General features: G+C 41.2%; 1 protein-coding gene across 1 annotated transcript in view; it reads left to right on the top strand.

Moving 5' to 3' along the window:
* Window positions 1–13619, top strand: part of vegfc (vascular endothelial growth factor c) — a 134506-nt gene extending 120887 nt beyond the window's left edge. Inside the window, exons 5-7 of the mRNA XM_035637586.2 lie at window positions 1353–1495; window positions 6383–6701; window positions 13113–13619. Of these exons, the coding sequence (XP_035493479.1) occupies window positions 1353–1495; window positions 6383–6701; window positions 13113–13221 (571 nt within the window). The 3' untranslated portion in view covers window positions 13222–13619. The remainder of the gene's footprint in view (window positions 1–1352; window positions 1496–6382; window positions 6702–13112) is intronic.
* Window positions 13620–16026: the final 2407 nt, after the last annotated feature.

Consider the following 16026-nt stretch of genomic DNA (forward strand, 5'->3'; position numbering starts at 1 on the left):
TTAAATAGTTTTTGGATTGTACTTGGCTAACATTTGATAAAATGCATACAACCTACGTTGATTGATTTACATGTATCTGATTCGTTGTTAATGAGTTAGACTGTTTTCCTGTGTGGTGATTGGTTCGGGGGCGGGAGCTAGCGGGGTGAGTAACGGTACCGGGAGGGAGAGAAAAAAAAGAAGTCCGCGAGCAGAGCAGCAGAAGTATACGAAGGAAAGAGACTGAGGAAAAAGAGAGTTTTGACTGTCCTGCTCGGTCAGTAAACGACTCTGAAATATTTCACCTCGCGTGGAGGTGAGAACACTTTGACAGAGAAAGTGGCTGTTGGGACTGTGAGCTGCAGCGGCTGGCTGAGCTCTTTTCCTGCGCCGACGGCTGCTGTCATTTCGTGATTAGCATAGCTAGTAGTAGCCTAGCAGCTACCCCTTCAGATTATAGGTGTGGATTTAAGACTGTCGCTGTTTGGACTTCGTTATTCCGAGGGAATGAGTGCGCGGGTTAGTTGAGCTCTGGAGACAACGAGGGAGAAAGAAGGTTTATGCCACATTTGGTTCTCTCTGCGAGCCGACTCGCCAGCAGTTTGCCTTTCGCCCGCCATCTTGTAAGCTTCAAGGTGCACCGTGCATTTGTGACTGAACTACTACTGTGAAATCCACTGGTTGTTCCTACACGGTCAAGGGGAACCGGCTTCAACTGTACTTGGCCGCCACACTCCCCAGCTTCGATCAGGGGATCTGCAACAGGGTTTTCGTTATTAAACTTGTTTTGTTTGTCATGTTGCGGGCTTGTGTGAGTGGGCCCACATAGTAATTGCGTATTTCTTAAAGGTACTATAAGAAATCTGATTTATCGAGTGGTGTTGTTAGAATCTTTTTGTGAGAAGAGCCAGTCAAACACCCTGCTTTCAGTTTATTGATATTTTATTTTGTGTGTATCATTTTTCTGGCTGACCTATTTTATTAGTAATACATGAGGGTAATTCATTAGAACATAGTTGACTGGTGATTCATTTTGATTGTATCTACAGTAAGATATATAATAATTTAATACTGAGATTAAACGTGCACTATTGTCCAAAATGAGAGTGCATAAAAACATAAATATAGGTTTAATCAACATCTATAAGGGAATTAAGTTTACAAATCTGGGGCGCAGCTTATGTACAGGGCACAGAAGCGCTACTTACGTTTTCAGGTGTGTTAGTCTGGACCGGGATTAAAAATTAAGACAGAGCTAAAATGCTTGTCTGGAGAGAGATTGTTTTTGTTTCAAATATCATTAAAAAACTAAACAAAAATGTAGTAGTATGGATGTAGCCTAAAACTGTTCTCTCTGTCTGTCTCTGTTAAAGGTGTACAATAGCCAATATGACATGTCCTCCTGGACAGGCTTGGAGCAGCAGGCTGTGTTGGTGTGTCAGCGTAGCCACCAACATGCACCACAACACCCCTCCTTCATCACTACCCACTCCAAGGTCCTCTCAACAGCACATCGGTGAGTGTTTACACAGTTGCACACAAAGATGTTTACTGTTTCTCTGGTCATTTTTGCAGAAGCCATGCTGCAGCATAGAAAGAGAAATAAAAACATGGAGGAAACCTTTAGAACTATCTCATAGCCGGGGAAGTCACCCATCACTGCCAACAATGTCAAGACATTCACCTTAAATCCAGGATCATCAGAATTATAGACCTAACCCCAAGCTCCTTACTAAAATGATCAGAAACGTTGTTTACTAAGATTTTTTCTGAGAATACAAAGTCCAGTGAGAGTGGTCTAAGATGTTTCCCCAGTGCTTGCAGTGAGCACACACATACCAATGCACTGACATAAACACACATTGTCAGCAGACCCCATCTTTCTCCATGTTGCTGTTTGTGACAGCAGAATGTTAATGTGTGCAACAAGAAGTATTTATGACTGCAGTGTGTTTGTTGAGTGTGTGTGTGTGTGTGTTTAGCTATGATAACACTAAATGTAAACAAATGAGAAACAGAAAAACATGGAGACCCTGGAGTAGCAGATTCCAGAGATTCTCACACATACAAATACACTTATATAGTGTGGATGAAAGGGGCAAAACAAATTATACACGCAGGGGAAACATTTTAGGGTCAAATTTCAAAATCAAAGGTTAATTTGATAAATCTAGAATGGCAATGAAGAAATCATCATGTTTTTTCATTAGATTTGCTGAGTGATATTACAGTCATATTCACCAGAGGAAGATGATTCCTAATACTATGGTGGGCCATATACAGTATCTTTAATTATCATACAATACACTTCACAATATTTTGGGTGTTATGAACAACACCATTATTGCAACTGCAAGTAGGCTATTTAAACCTCTGTTAGGATTGTGGCAAAGAGACAGGATCCAAATGCAGGATGCGGATGGCATATTTAATAAAATTAAAAACAGAAAGACTTACAGTGTCTGAAGTAAAACAAAAGCAAAATACAGGGTGTCCACTAGGAGAAAAAACAACAAGCATCACGGGGAGAAACACAGAAAGACAAAAAAAAAAACACAGGAGCTGTGTGGTTCTGTCCAGACTGGAGCATGAATAACCAAACGAACTGACACAGATGACTGGGAGCACAAAGACTAAATAAACAAGGGAAGATTGAACACAGGTGAGACACATTAGGAACAGGCACAGACAAGCACAGGGGCAGGAGACACAAGAGACATAAAGGGTACGGTCTAATTGTCAAGTTTGTTTAGGAACTCCTAAATTTTTAGATTTCCCGGAATTATTTCATCTGTTGCCATGATGAGAGCTGTTCGGATTCTCTAAATGCGTAGGAAAGCTGCTTCAATGCTTTATTTCCTATCTCCTTTAGCATAGGGTACACAGGACTTTCCTATGTGAAAGGAAATGATAAACAGATGCCCCACAATTCATTGCGGCAGCAATATTTATCCAGAAATGCAATATTTATCCAGAAATGCGACTTCATCCAGAAATGGTACACGGCATCTGGGGTCTCTTTGGCAGAGCGGAAGTGGACCTCTTTGCCTCAGAGGTGTCAACCTTCTGCCCCCTCTGGTTCTCATTGATGGAGACGACCAGCCCTCTGGGTCAAGATGCTCTGGCTCATGCATGGCCGGAGAGTCTTCTCTATGCCTTTCCCCCATTTTCTCTGATCTTCCAGGCGCTTCTCAGGGTTCTTTGTCAGGGCCATGGGATTTCTTCTGGTGGCCCCCTTCTGGCTAGCCAGGACTGGGTTTTCATTGCTGCACAGTCTATGCTGTGGGACACCCTGGTGCCTTCCAGAAAGGACAGACCTCTTGTCTCAACTGAGGGGTCGGATTTGGCATCCCGACCCTTGCCGCCTTCAGCTTTTGGTTTGGCCGCTGCAGGGTCCAACCCGCTGCTGAACAATTTCATAGCATACTTTTTTAAATGCCAGAGCGCTTTCTACCCATCTGCAACATGAGAACAGGTGGAAGCTGTTTTCTGAGTGGTGTACAGCTGAAAACGAGGATCCGGTACACTGCTCTGTTACTACTATCCTTAGATTTTTGCAATCTCTCCTAGACAATGGTCAGTCTCCCTCTATCCTAAAGGTGTATGTGTCTGCTATTTCGTCGCAACATGCTAGGATTGACAATGGCACAGTGGGGAGCCACAGGCTGGTGTCCCTCCTCTTAAAAGGGGCTCTGAGATGCATCCCACTTGGACCCCAAGGGTTCCTGCATTGGACCTGCCCTTGATGTTGAACGCCCTATGTTTGCCTCCCTTTGGAGACTTGGCACAGGCAGAGCTGAGGTTGTTGTCGGCCAAAATGACTTTTCTCGTTGCAATCACTTCAGCCAGGCGTGTAGGTGAGCAACATGCTTTGTCTGTCAGTGCTCCTTGTCTGAGGTGGAACTCAGATGTCTCGGACGTTACTCTTTGGCCGAATATGGCTTTTCTCCCTAAGGTGCTTGCACACTCGCACCTCAATCAGCCTATCCAACTGGCACGGTGCGGGCCCTTAAAGCCTTTGTAGATACTACTGCAGACATGAGGCAGTCTGACCAGCTTTTTGTCTGTCATGGTGGTCCCAGGAAAGGTCATGCTCTCTCAAAGCAGCACCTGTCCCACTGGATTGTGGAAGTCATAGCCAATGCATACGGGGCAAAGGGCAGTCCTCTACCATCCGGAGTGAAATGCCACTCTACCAGGAGGGGTGCCTTTGGAGATCATATGTGCTGCGGCCTCATCGGCATCACCCAGTACATTCTCCAGATACTACAGTGTAAACGTTGCCACCCCCCATCCATTGGCCTGGTTCTTCAGTCGAGTTCATGTGCTCCATTTTGATGAGGTGGGTACTCAGGATTCCTCGTGACTCTGTTGATATGAGTCATCCAGTGTTAAGCACTGCCTCTGGCGGTCAGTAAGGATGAAATAGAACGAAAGTTACGGATGTTACTACGTTCTATGAATCCTGGATGTTTTTGGGCATCTCAGAATCTTGTGATCCCGCGAGAAGATTCTGTAGGAAACGATCTCATGATGACACCTGAACTAATACCTGAGTCGGGGGTCATCCGAGGTCACATGTTACTTTGTTGATATTAATATTCGACCTGCGCATGCGCGAGACAGAAGATATCCAGTGTTAAGCTCTTCCTCTGGCGGTCATCCAGGATTCATAGAACCGTAGTTACATCCGTAACTTTCTTTTGATTTCCAGAACTTGGATATCTTAGCTTTAAATTGTGTGATTAGTTGTTTCAATTATATCATTTTGTTTCTTCAAATTGATTCTTTATCCATAATATAAAAGGCCTTTTTCTAGTCAAAGCACTTTCCAGTAAAAATCACATTAACCCATTCAAACAACCCTACAACACATATTATTCGCATAGCCATTCAGTACCAACAGGAGACTGCAAGAGCCTTGTATCAAAACACCAACCCTCTGGTTAGTGGATGACCTCCTGAGCCACAGCCAATTGCTGTTGTGGATAGTTAGGTTTGGCCTAAGCAATTAGAGTTTTGACCTGTTTAGTATCTCATCAATATTTAATGCAATAAATTTAAGTCTGTTCACAAGTTATTGCCTTCGGAGTGAGTCTGACCCTGGATGCTATAATACTTTCTTTCCATTTGTTCTTGTGACTTGCCTCTTGTTTGGATCAACTTCATTTTAAGTCATTTGATGTTAAAAACTTGTGTGGATAAACTCCTGGTGATGTAAATCAAACACAGTGTTATCTTTTACTTTCCCTGACCTCAGTTTACGCATGATTCACCACCAGAACTGAGGTGGAATGAATAAATAAAAACAGTAAACATTAAAGAAGTTTCAGGCTGTAAATTACGATTAAGTCATTTCAGGGTCAAAGTTTGAGGGAGACATTTATTCAAGGTGTTCTTCACTGTGACTTGGCCATGCATTAGATTGTGTAGTGAAGAGTTTGTTATCAGCTTGTAAACAACCCCTCTCAGATTTAGGTTGTAAAAGTCTGTGTGAGCGCATGCTTTTCTGCTGGAGTAGCCTTAGATTTCATCTGTCATCTGTGTTTGTTCCTCTGTAGAAACATGGTCATAGTCTGTGTATAGAACAGTCTGTCTTGCTCTTTCTCGCGCTCTCCCAGTGTTTTTCGGCTGGAGGACCATTTCTAGTATTGAGAGATAACCATCTGTGCTTTCCCCGAGAACGTCACTATTACATCTCATGAATCAGTGTTCTCAAACAGCTGTCATGCAGACAGGTTTATTGTTATATAGTTTTGTAAAAATTCTATTATCAGCCAACATTTGTAGTGATGTTTTGCATCATTTGTTTTTATTCATACTTAAAGCAGTAAATGGTGACCTCTGCAACCATTGCTTTTGACTTACCACAACTGACTTCATAGGACACCATAGTGAGATTATATTAAACATCTCAATTTATAAATGCTACACATTATAGAGTAATAACAGTCCAGCTAGTGTATTTGATTTTATCGTACCATTCTTTATTACTGTTTGCTTTCTTGTTTCATTCTGCCGTCCTGTACAAAACTGTATTGGATGTTTTTGTTGGTAACTAATTATAATTTATCCACACATTTAGTGGGATATGTATGTTTTTGACCAGAGTACTTCAACAGGTATAACAGTGGTCCAACTTCAAGATTAACGCAGCTTTACTCAATGTTTATCATCATATTAACATAGAGAATTCAATTTCAATGAAATTGACTGATGTTGGAGCGCTGTGACTCTCATTTTTACAGACCAGAAAAATTAAAATGTAACAAATAAAAAATGCAGTACATACACAATATCACTGTATAAACACCATCTGTCTTTGGCCAATTACCTAATTTCCAAACTCCTTTAAATAACATATTACACCTGTGTGTGTGTTTCTCCCCTTCTATCTTTGCAGACACATTTTCAGCAGATGTGTGTGGCCCAGATAAGGAGCTGGATGTGGAAACCTGTCAGTGTGTGTGTCAGCACAGAGATCAAACTCAAGACTGTGGCCCAAACCAACATCTCGACCTGAGTACTTGCCAGTGTGTTTGCCCGCCTGCTCCCTCCTGCCCACTCAACCACATCTTCAACAAGGAGACCTGCCAGTGCACGTGTAGCAAAACATGTCCCAAGCACCTGCCCCTAAATAAAACAAAGTGTTCCTGTGAATGTAATGAGTCACCCAATAGGTGTTTCTTAAAAGGACGGAGGTTCTATCAAGCTACATGCAGGTAAGAAGGGATGTAGGGGTATTCAGTAACATCTGATGTTTCCCGTTTGAAACATTACTTTTAGCAGGAGAACTCCTGGCACTTAAAGATATAGGCTACATCTTTCCAGATGAGCAGTGTTATTGATACATTGTGTTAATCCATACTAACACATCTGAAAACACATTTTACATTAACAATCATGCACACAGGTCGTGTGCAGTTAACAGGAAGTAGATTGTCTACTCTGCAGATAGTTGCTTTGTTGCAAAAATGAAGAAAGGGATTTCTTTTCTTAGACTGATAATAAGGTGAAACTGTTACTGACGTAAGTGTTAGCAATGTTTGCATTTAGCACTGGTAGTCGAGTCGTGACTGATAACATCCAATCAAGAAGCAAATGTGAGTGACTTCCTCATCGTTTCCAAAAGTTTCGGTTTCTTTCCGTTCAGACTAAAACAAAGAGTTTTTGAAATAAAACTTAGAAAGCAGTCAAAGATTATTGTGCCTGTTGCCATAGAAACTTTGTAAACTAGCTGAAAACTGCAATGACTGGACAAACTGCACATAAAAACTGTACTTATTCTTCAACAGTCTGAAAGTGACACATACTGCACTGCTGACTAAATGCAGAGACACATTGAATGATAGTTATGTACAACATGACAACAATCGTGTTGTCAACCATCAGCTGAAATTGTTGTAACACTTAATTAACTGATTGAATAAAAAAAAGAAGAGTATATGATATGTGATGGTACATTTCTGCTGATGAGAGAAACATTTTTCACTTCAACAACAAGGCAAATCAAGTGCTTTACATAAACCATGAAACAAGAAACAAGTTAGTCTGACTCAAAGGGGCAGCGATTTTGGAGAGGTCCGCACCATTTTTTGGTTTTCTATTTACAGAGCCTGGGCTGAGCCAAAAACCCAGATTTTTTGTGGCACAAACAGAGGACCGACAGCTGGTGCTAAAAAATGAAAAGGACAGCTAGAAGAGGGGATATTGCCATTTTCTTTTTGCTAAGAAAATTCAGAGAAGCGCACAGGAGGAAGAGAAGGAGGGAAATGAAGAAGGAGAAGGCAGTAAACTGGAGAAGGCTACAGAAGGAGATGAAGAAATAAGTGAAGAAGAGGAAAAAGAAGAATTGAATGTGAGGGATAAAGAGGAGGCTGCAGATTCAGAAAGAGGGACAGATGCACCCTAACCCTATTAAAACTTTTACATTTTAAGAGATACACAGTGTTTTTCTCCTGTTGTGCATTAAGGACGCTTGGGTAGGGTGTTAGGGCATGATGAAACAATACATAGTTTTTTTGTGTTTCTGTTAAATCCATTTACATATGGAGATGCTTGTGTACTGTCCTTCCATTCCACCCTGCCAAAAGTTCTTACCACCCCATGTAACATTTTTTTAGATCCGCCATACTCCACCCCTGCAGCCAAATCAGACGCAGTCACACCGTCAGTCCATCCCTAATGAACCTATTTTATCAAGAGCATGCTGAAAGGCTCCACCCATCTACCCACAATACACTACAATACCATTAAAGCACACTGGATGGTTCCTGTACTTATCCCTTTAAACATTGACCTTTCATTGTTCTGTTTAGACTCTCACAGCACTTTAAGGTCAAAAGGTCAAATATAGATATTATATATATTTATATATATATATAGATATTCATATATTTAACCTGTACCACCATCTTTCTCTGACCTTAACCAAAGAGCTTTTCCCAAAACAACACAATGGACACTGGATGTGAACAGTTGTACACCCCCCATTCACCTCAAAAACATCCTGGTGACTCGACTGCCCTATTAATTGTAGCTTTGTTCAGTCTGTGTGTGTGTGCGTGTGTATTTTTAAGCTTTATGTGGAGCTGATAGGTGCAGTATTCATCCCCTAGAGCAATTCCAAAGAGCTCTCTCCAGCTATTTTTCTTTTTTAAAGCAAAAGGTCAATGAATGTTGTGCAGTGCATTGGGACCTCGTACCACATGCACTCATGGAGGTTGTGAAGGAAAAGAGACTTGAAGGCATGATCCTCTTCAAATACACATTCCTCAGGCGCCTGTAATAGTCAAGAGGGGACTCATGCTTTTTCTGCATGATGGCGAAGGCTCCAAGGGTTGCTGAAGCTTCGTCGGTGAATGGCGAATATTCTTTGGGCAGCGCTTTGCGGAGCATGTGGTAGCGGTCTTGAGTGTCAGGTGGTAGTGTTTCCATGAACACATGGACACTCCTCGCTGTCGTTTTCCAGATGAGCTTGAGCTTCTCACGTGGAGTCGCGGGGGGCAGGTCTATCAGGAAGCGCTATACTCCCAGAGGTAGTCATTGACGTCGGAGTCTTGGCTACTCGGGTTGAAACGCTCTATGTCCCTGTTGGAGGACTCTGGCTGTCGAGTGCGCAAACCTTGGTGTTGGTGTGCCTGCAGGCCGTTTGAGTCGGAGCGCCCTGCCCAGTGGGTCTGTTGCTGTGTTGCCGTACCACTGACGCTATTGCACAGGTGAGCGGTTTAAACCTGCGACCTACACGTGGCAGTATTCTGTTAGCAATCTACAAATCTATTCTATTACCGTGTTAGGGATTTAGTGTAAGTTAGGAAGAAACTACCAAAACTTACAAACCACTAGTGTACACTGATACCAAATCAAACTGTGCCTATGCTTGGCAGGCAGTAACGAGGAAGTTGACAAATTAATTCTGAGAATTTAGAAAAATATGGAAAACTTTTTATGCAAACAATTTTCTTAAAATGATCAGCTTAAAGTTAACAAAAAGGGATCTTAAATTATCAAATCAAAATTCCATTATAAAATCAAAATTTAAATCAAATTATCAAATCAAAATTCAAAAATGAATTGTAAAATCAAAGTTCAAAAATCAATTATCAAAAAACAATCATTTGTTAAATCAAAATTCGGAAATCAACAATCAATTCAAATTTTAAATTAATCCCAACCATCAACTCAAGTTTCCAAAATCAAGACTATCAACTCCAAATTTCAAATTAAAGGTCAAAGTTGTTATTATACAGGTATATTGTGACAAAACTTTGTATTTCCAGAGTCTCGCACGGGGCGTAATTCGTTGTGCATTGATGGAGCAGTTTTGGCAATTAGCAAGTTATTAATAATTACCAATGATAAATATTAATATTCATAAAATTATTACTGAAATTAGTAATCGGGGCACCACCCTGTGAACAGGGATTAATTATCCAAACCTGTGATCTCAGTCTCAAAAGGGTGTTCACCTGAAATAGCAATATTTATGATATTGCTATTTCAGACTGAAGAGGGAAAGTCAGTGAATTCAAGCACTGACTCTGTCAACAAGCCTTAGTCACAATATACATGTAAATAACACTAGGAAACTTCTCTTTAAAGTATAACAGAATTTATAAAAAAAAGTGAAATCAATTTACAACCAACATACTTACGATAATAAACCTCTATTATATACTATTACTACACAAACAATCAACCCAAATAACAACAATCCGCTTCTAGTGGATCTATGGAGGTAGATAATGTATGTGCGTAAATAGACTATGTGCATGCTCTCTATGTGTGTGTATGGAATGTGTGCAATTATGTGTAGGTGAGTTTATGAATCTGTGAATATGTGAGTATGTGTAACTTGACCGTGTCTGTGAGGTCGCGCTAGGACGATGGCGGAAGTACTTCGGCGGAGACTCTGTGTAATGGCGAATCATACACGTGTGTTTAACAAAGGGGTTGAAAGGACCAGGCGCCCAAATATCTACAGCCCTGAGAGTGTGTGTTAGTATCAGAGAGAAAAAGAGGGGGAAACCTAAAGCGGGAATGGAAAGCTCACGCGAACTCGAGTGAATCCTAGCCTATCTGTTATTACGAAGGGATGCTCCGCCGGGTCTCTGAATTCCCAATCAACAGATGGCGTTCTGAATTGAACCAGGACAGCGGAGCAACACTCACCAAGTCTGATCTCGTCAGACAACAATAAAACGAACACTGCGAGGTAACAGAAAAGAAGTAGAGAAAGTCGTCCTCCTTTGGCGCGCTTGGCGGGCTGCGTTGTGGGCTGTGTTGTGGGCTGTGGTTAGAGACGATGGCCGGGACTGTGCACACAGTCCTTAACGGCGGGGCTGTTGTCTGGTCGTCGGATGAACAACGTTTGACGATCGATGAGACACGAGGGGGTTCCTTTGTCTCGCTTCTGCAGGCATCGGTTGAGGAAAGTCCGGGCGGGTCGCAGCGGGCTTCAACCGGTATACCGGGGTTCTTGTGTGTATTCCTGGTGATACAAAAAGTGAGGATTTCAGCTCGGCCAGCGAGTGGAGATCCTTTAAGGCCAAATTTACCGTGCACGTGGTAACTTCTGCAAAGAAGATACGGGTCCTTCTGTCTACAATGGTCCAACTACTTACAGTCTTCTCACAGTTCGAAAGGGCTGAATGAAGGCCGTTCTTCGTTTATATGGTGCTGCAGTGAGAGACGATGGCCAGGACTGTGTGCATAGTCCTTAACGGCGGGGCTGTTGTCTGGGCGTCGGAAGAACAGCAATCGACGATCGATGAGACACGAGGAGTTTCCTTTGTCTCGCTTCTGCAGGCATCGGTTGAAGAAAGTCCGGCCTTAGAGGACCCCGCCGACCGGTGAGCTGGGTGTTTACGGTTGTCCTGTAGTCCGGTATTATGGGTAGGGCAGTCTTTGCCTCTGATTTCGGACAATGTTCTGTGGTTTGTGAGAGAAGAGGCTTTCTCTGGTCAGAGTCTGTATGGTGAGGCGCAACAATGTATAAGACAGGTGTGTGATGAGTACATAAAAAAAAGTATCCATTAATGATTTCTTAGGTAAAAAAAAAAGGTAGTTTGCAAGGTGTTTATCTGTAGAAAACCTAACAATTTCCTGACACACTGCTGTATTTCTATATCATAATATCATGTGTTAGTGAAGCAAAGTGTGTTAGCATCGAATTTTTAGCTTATGTATGCACCATTTAGTTTAATTAATGGACTAATTAGCATAATTGATTTCTCCATGATGGCGATTATGGATGAATTTGACCGCTCAATTTCCTCTTGGATTTCAGTGTTTCGGGGGTTGTTTCATCCTATGTTGGTCACCCCCTAGTCACACACGCGCACACACGCTTGTAATACTAGTGCCTGTGTGTAGTCAGAGGAAAGCACAGGTCTGGCAGTGGTAGGTGGTTATCGAAGCAAACATGGTGTGTAATACAAGACCTCAGTGTGCTAATGAATTCTCCCCAGCTGTCACTTAAACATTTCCGTTCACTGCACAGAAGGAAACACACACACACACACATCCATCCATCCATCCTGTCCAGTCTTGACCCTTTGTGACCCTGTTTGAGAGTGATTTATGAGTATAACATAGCAGTAGGAATCTCTGCCTGGGATCTGGCACTTGTGTTAGTGTGTGACTGTGTATGTCTATTTGACTCCTGCATATTTCATCACGGGTTCAAAGGTCTTTCTCTTCAAGTATCTGTCTAAATATTCTGTCATCCACCATGTGACACCCTGTGCTGCCAGAAAAGCATTGCCAATTACATGCTATTCCCAGAATCTTTGTGGTGTTGATGAAGTGCGTAAGTCCTATATAAAGCAGGGTTGATTTTTGCCACTGCTTTGTGTGATCTTTGGAATTCCACAGATTTGCACCACGTATAATCATTTGAAGATGGGACGATCTGGCCTTGACTCTGGTCTGGGGTTTACCAGATACAAGGTTTTGAAGGCCAATACTAATGTTTTTGGACTTCTAGTAGTTTGGTGGTTCACATATGGGCTGTAAATCAGAGAGTGGTTCTGAAGGCTGTAGTTTTAACAGCTATGAAATCTAAACCTTAGTTCTCCTCTTTGACCCTTAAAAATCACAGGAAAGTAGTTACAGTTTGTGAAGCAGCAGAGGTTCTCAATCATTTGCAGCAGCGTTTGGCTGTACTAAAAACCTGTGGTCCGCATCAGACAATAATCGTTTCTGTTGACTGTTTTTCTCGAATATATCAAACACATTCGATTATAAGATTGGTGAACCATATGATGATTTGAATCAAAGGGTGAAAGGTTTCATTCACTAACAGCACAAGATATATATGTATTTTTTTTAATAAAAGAAAAGCCTCACCAACCAAAATTAAACCCTCCTCACTCTGTCCTTACATTTGATATGTGCCACTGTCATGATTCTTCTACTTTCCCCTTCTCATTCCTGAAAAAAGGTTGTTTGAAAAATAGCTTACTCGATTTCATTAGCTCCCGAACTAAGGCCATTTCATATTTGTGAATGGGACCCAATTCTGCCAAACCTATATGTTTGACCTTTATTGACTAACCTGACCGCGTCTTGAATATTGCTGATAATTATTAGTTTTTAATCTAAATTTAGATTTTTCCCATCTTTTGTTGCAGTTGTCTCAGGCCTCCCTGTGAGGTCAGAAGGCGAAGATGTGAACCCGGGTTCTCCTTCAGCGAGGAAGTGTGTCGCTGCGTACCGTCCCATTGGAGACGGCTGGACTAACCACTGGCTAATGCAATTCTGAGGAGATGCTAATTAGCAGATAACAAACTTAAGAAATGATCAACGATCAACTGTAGACAGGTCAGGAGTGTTCCCATCAGCTGTGATGGACCCTGATGAACATGAGAAAACCTTAGTGATCGTGCAGATATGGGAAACTCTGGTGATTTGAAGGTGGGAAATGCACTGACTTGACTGTGAGGACATTTTGATATGACAGTTACTGATTGGAGATTTCCTGGAGCCCAGGAATGGAATGGAGGAGTGGAAGAGCTCGTTTTGAAATATTGTCTAAATGATTTGTTTTAAATATTTGGTTGGTTTTGTATTAATTATGTCTCTGTATTCTTATGTCAGATATGAATGATATAATTTATTAAACATTATTTTTCAACCTCTGTTTATTGCAGTTTCCATCTTTTCCAAAAAATACACTGTGATCAGTATTTTTGTTTTATGTAAAGTATATGTGTACAATAAAGTATATTGGCTGTTGTTAAAGCTGCTGTCAGTGGTTTCGTCATTTTGACAACTTTTGGCTAACTTTGCAACAGTTAGCATTGCCCTCCCTCTGCTGTACAGCATCTCATGTGCAGCAGTCTCAGACAAACAGCAATTATTTATCTACCTCATGAAAATGGATGGATGGATGAATGGTAAGTTCATTATAATTTTGTGTCACAGTTTTTACCAACCAGATAAAGCAACTGGTCGAGGAAGGGAAAGAGCTGTGGCTGTGGACCGGGAAAGGACACAGAAAGAGGGTTGTGATCCCAATTTGTTTGCATTTTGACTATTCACGGAACATTTTCCCGATCATCATGATCATTTTGTTGGCTTCTAGTCATCTAGAATTTATAACAGTTACTGTGAACATCTTTGTATTTTATATGTATTGTTTGTTTAATGTTATCAAATTATTAATTTGAAATATGTGTGTTAACATTCACCCTATTCTTGGTTCGGTTGTTTGTTTGTTTTTGATACAGGATTAGCCAGGGTTTCTATGCAGGTCTTGAAATTCTTGGAAGTATTTAAAATGAATTTAATAGTTTGCAGGTGTTTAGTAGTTTTGCTTTTTTACTAACTGTTGAGGTTCGGGTCTGATGCATACATAATTATAATTAGAACTCGTGTCATGTTAGACCCACTTTATATCGATGGTTTATCGATATAAAGTGAAGTATATTTAGTGAAGTCAAATATTCAGACAGATGGATGCTGTTATTACCCATCTGCTGTCATGATGCACTAAATCAAACACGCTCCAAAATTCAAAACCTGTCAAAAAAATAGGAGATTTTAAAAGGAAACCATGTAGCAATGGTGGTAATCATTTCACATTTTGTGATATTTGTCAATGTGAATAACGATCTTAATCAGGTGCAATCTGCAGACAAAATCTCAAAAAGTCAAGGTTTTGTATAACTATGGAGCTGTAATTAAAAATTATAAAACCTTTGTTCCATTACAATAAAGGATTTAATAAAAAACTACTTTTACGTTGTAGTGTACATGTATAAACTATATACACATTGTCCTGGGGGCTGGGGTCTTGAAATCAAACCAGGAACTCAGTCTTGCTACTGTGGCAGGGATTGTCAATTTAAAACAAAAAAACAGCAGTAATTACTAGACGTGCATCACAAGTCAAATCGCTTGCCAGAATATGACTGCTGGCAGATGGTCAATACTTCCAGAAGAGAAATCAAATAAGCACAAGAACAGATACACATTATCAAATGTTCACAGTAAACCCCTTGGCAGTAAAATAAGCTAGCATTACTGAGATCATTTTCTGCTCTAATGAAACACATAAGCACAGCTAATGAACGCGAACAGGAAAAGTTTTATGCTCCAGTGTTTGGTGATTGCTATTCACTGACAAAACAACCTAAACTATTCACAAAAGCCATGTTCACAGATTAAAATATCCATTGCTAACTTTATACTAACAGTCACACAGATGATCTCTCAATGCTACGGCTTGGTGGCGGGTATAAATTAGCTACTGAGTCACAACTCTGGTCGTTACAAGCCGGAATGTGGGTCTTGGACTTCAACTTTTCTTCTTCCTTCGTGGTTTTGCTTCGTTTTTTTAGTGTAGGTTGCACTGGGAGAGTACGAATCAGGATCTTTCCCTGTTCCGCCATTGTTGGTAAACATGGAAAATCTGCTGTCTACACAACCATGAGCATTATTATCTGGCTCTTGAAATGCTAAAAACTTTAACAAAAATGTTCACCGGTTAGTACTAACTTTGCCCATCTGCTGTTTGCTGCTGCGCAGGTGGGTTCATCCGAACTTTCTCTCTAACGAGCTGAAGGACAAGAGTGCCAGAGACTGAACTGAAACCGTAAAGGGTCAGAAAATTAAAACAATGAGGTGAAAAAGAGACTTCAACTGTAGTGAGCAGAGAAGCATCTCAGACTGAACATGTCCAATCTTGAGGCTGATGTTCTACAACAGCAGAAGACCATGTCAGGCTCCATTTCTGTCCGACAACAGAAATCGGAGACTGCAGTGGACACAGACTCCCAAACACTAGACAGTTGAAGACTGTATAACCTAGCCTGCTCTGATGAATCAGGATTTATTCTGAGGCTGCAGATGATCAGCTCAGAATCTGGAGTAAACAGCGTGAATCCATGGACCCAACCTGCGTTGTGTCATCAGTCCAGGATGCTGGTAGTGTGAGGAATATTTTCTTGACATATATTGACCTTAATACCAACAGTTTGAATTTTGTAACTGACCATGTTCATCCTTTTAGTCCCAGTTTACCATCTTATAAATGTGACCAGG

This window comes from Scophthalmus maximus, chromosome 8, assembly GCF_022379125.1.
Source record: "Scophthalmus maximus strain ysfricsl-2021 chromosome 8, ASM2237912v1, whole genome shotgun sequence".
NCBI lineage: Eukaryota > Metazoa > Chordata > Actinopteri > Pleuronectiformes > Scophthalmidae > Scophthalmus > Scophthalmus maximus.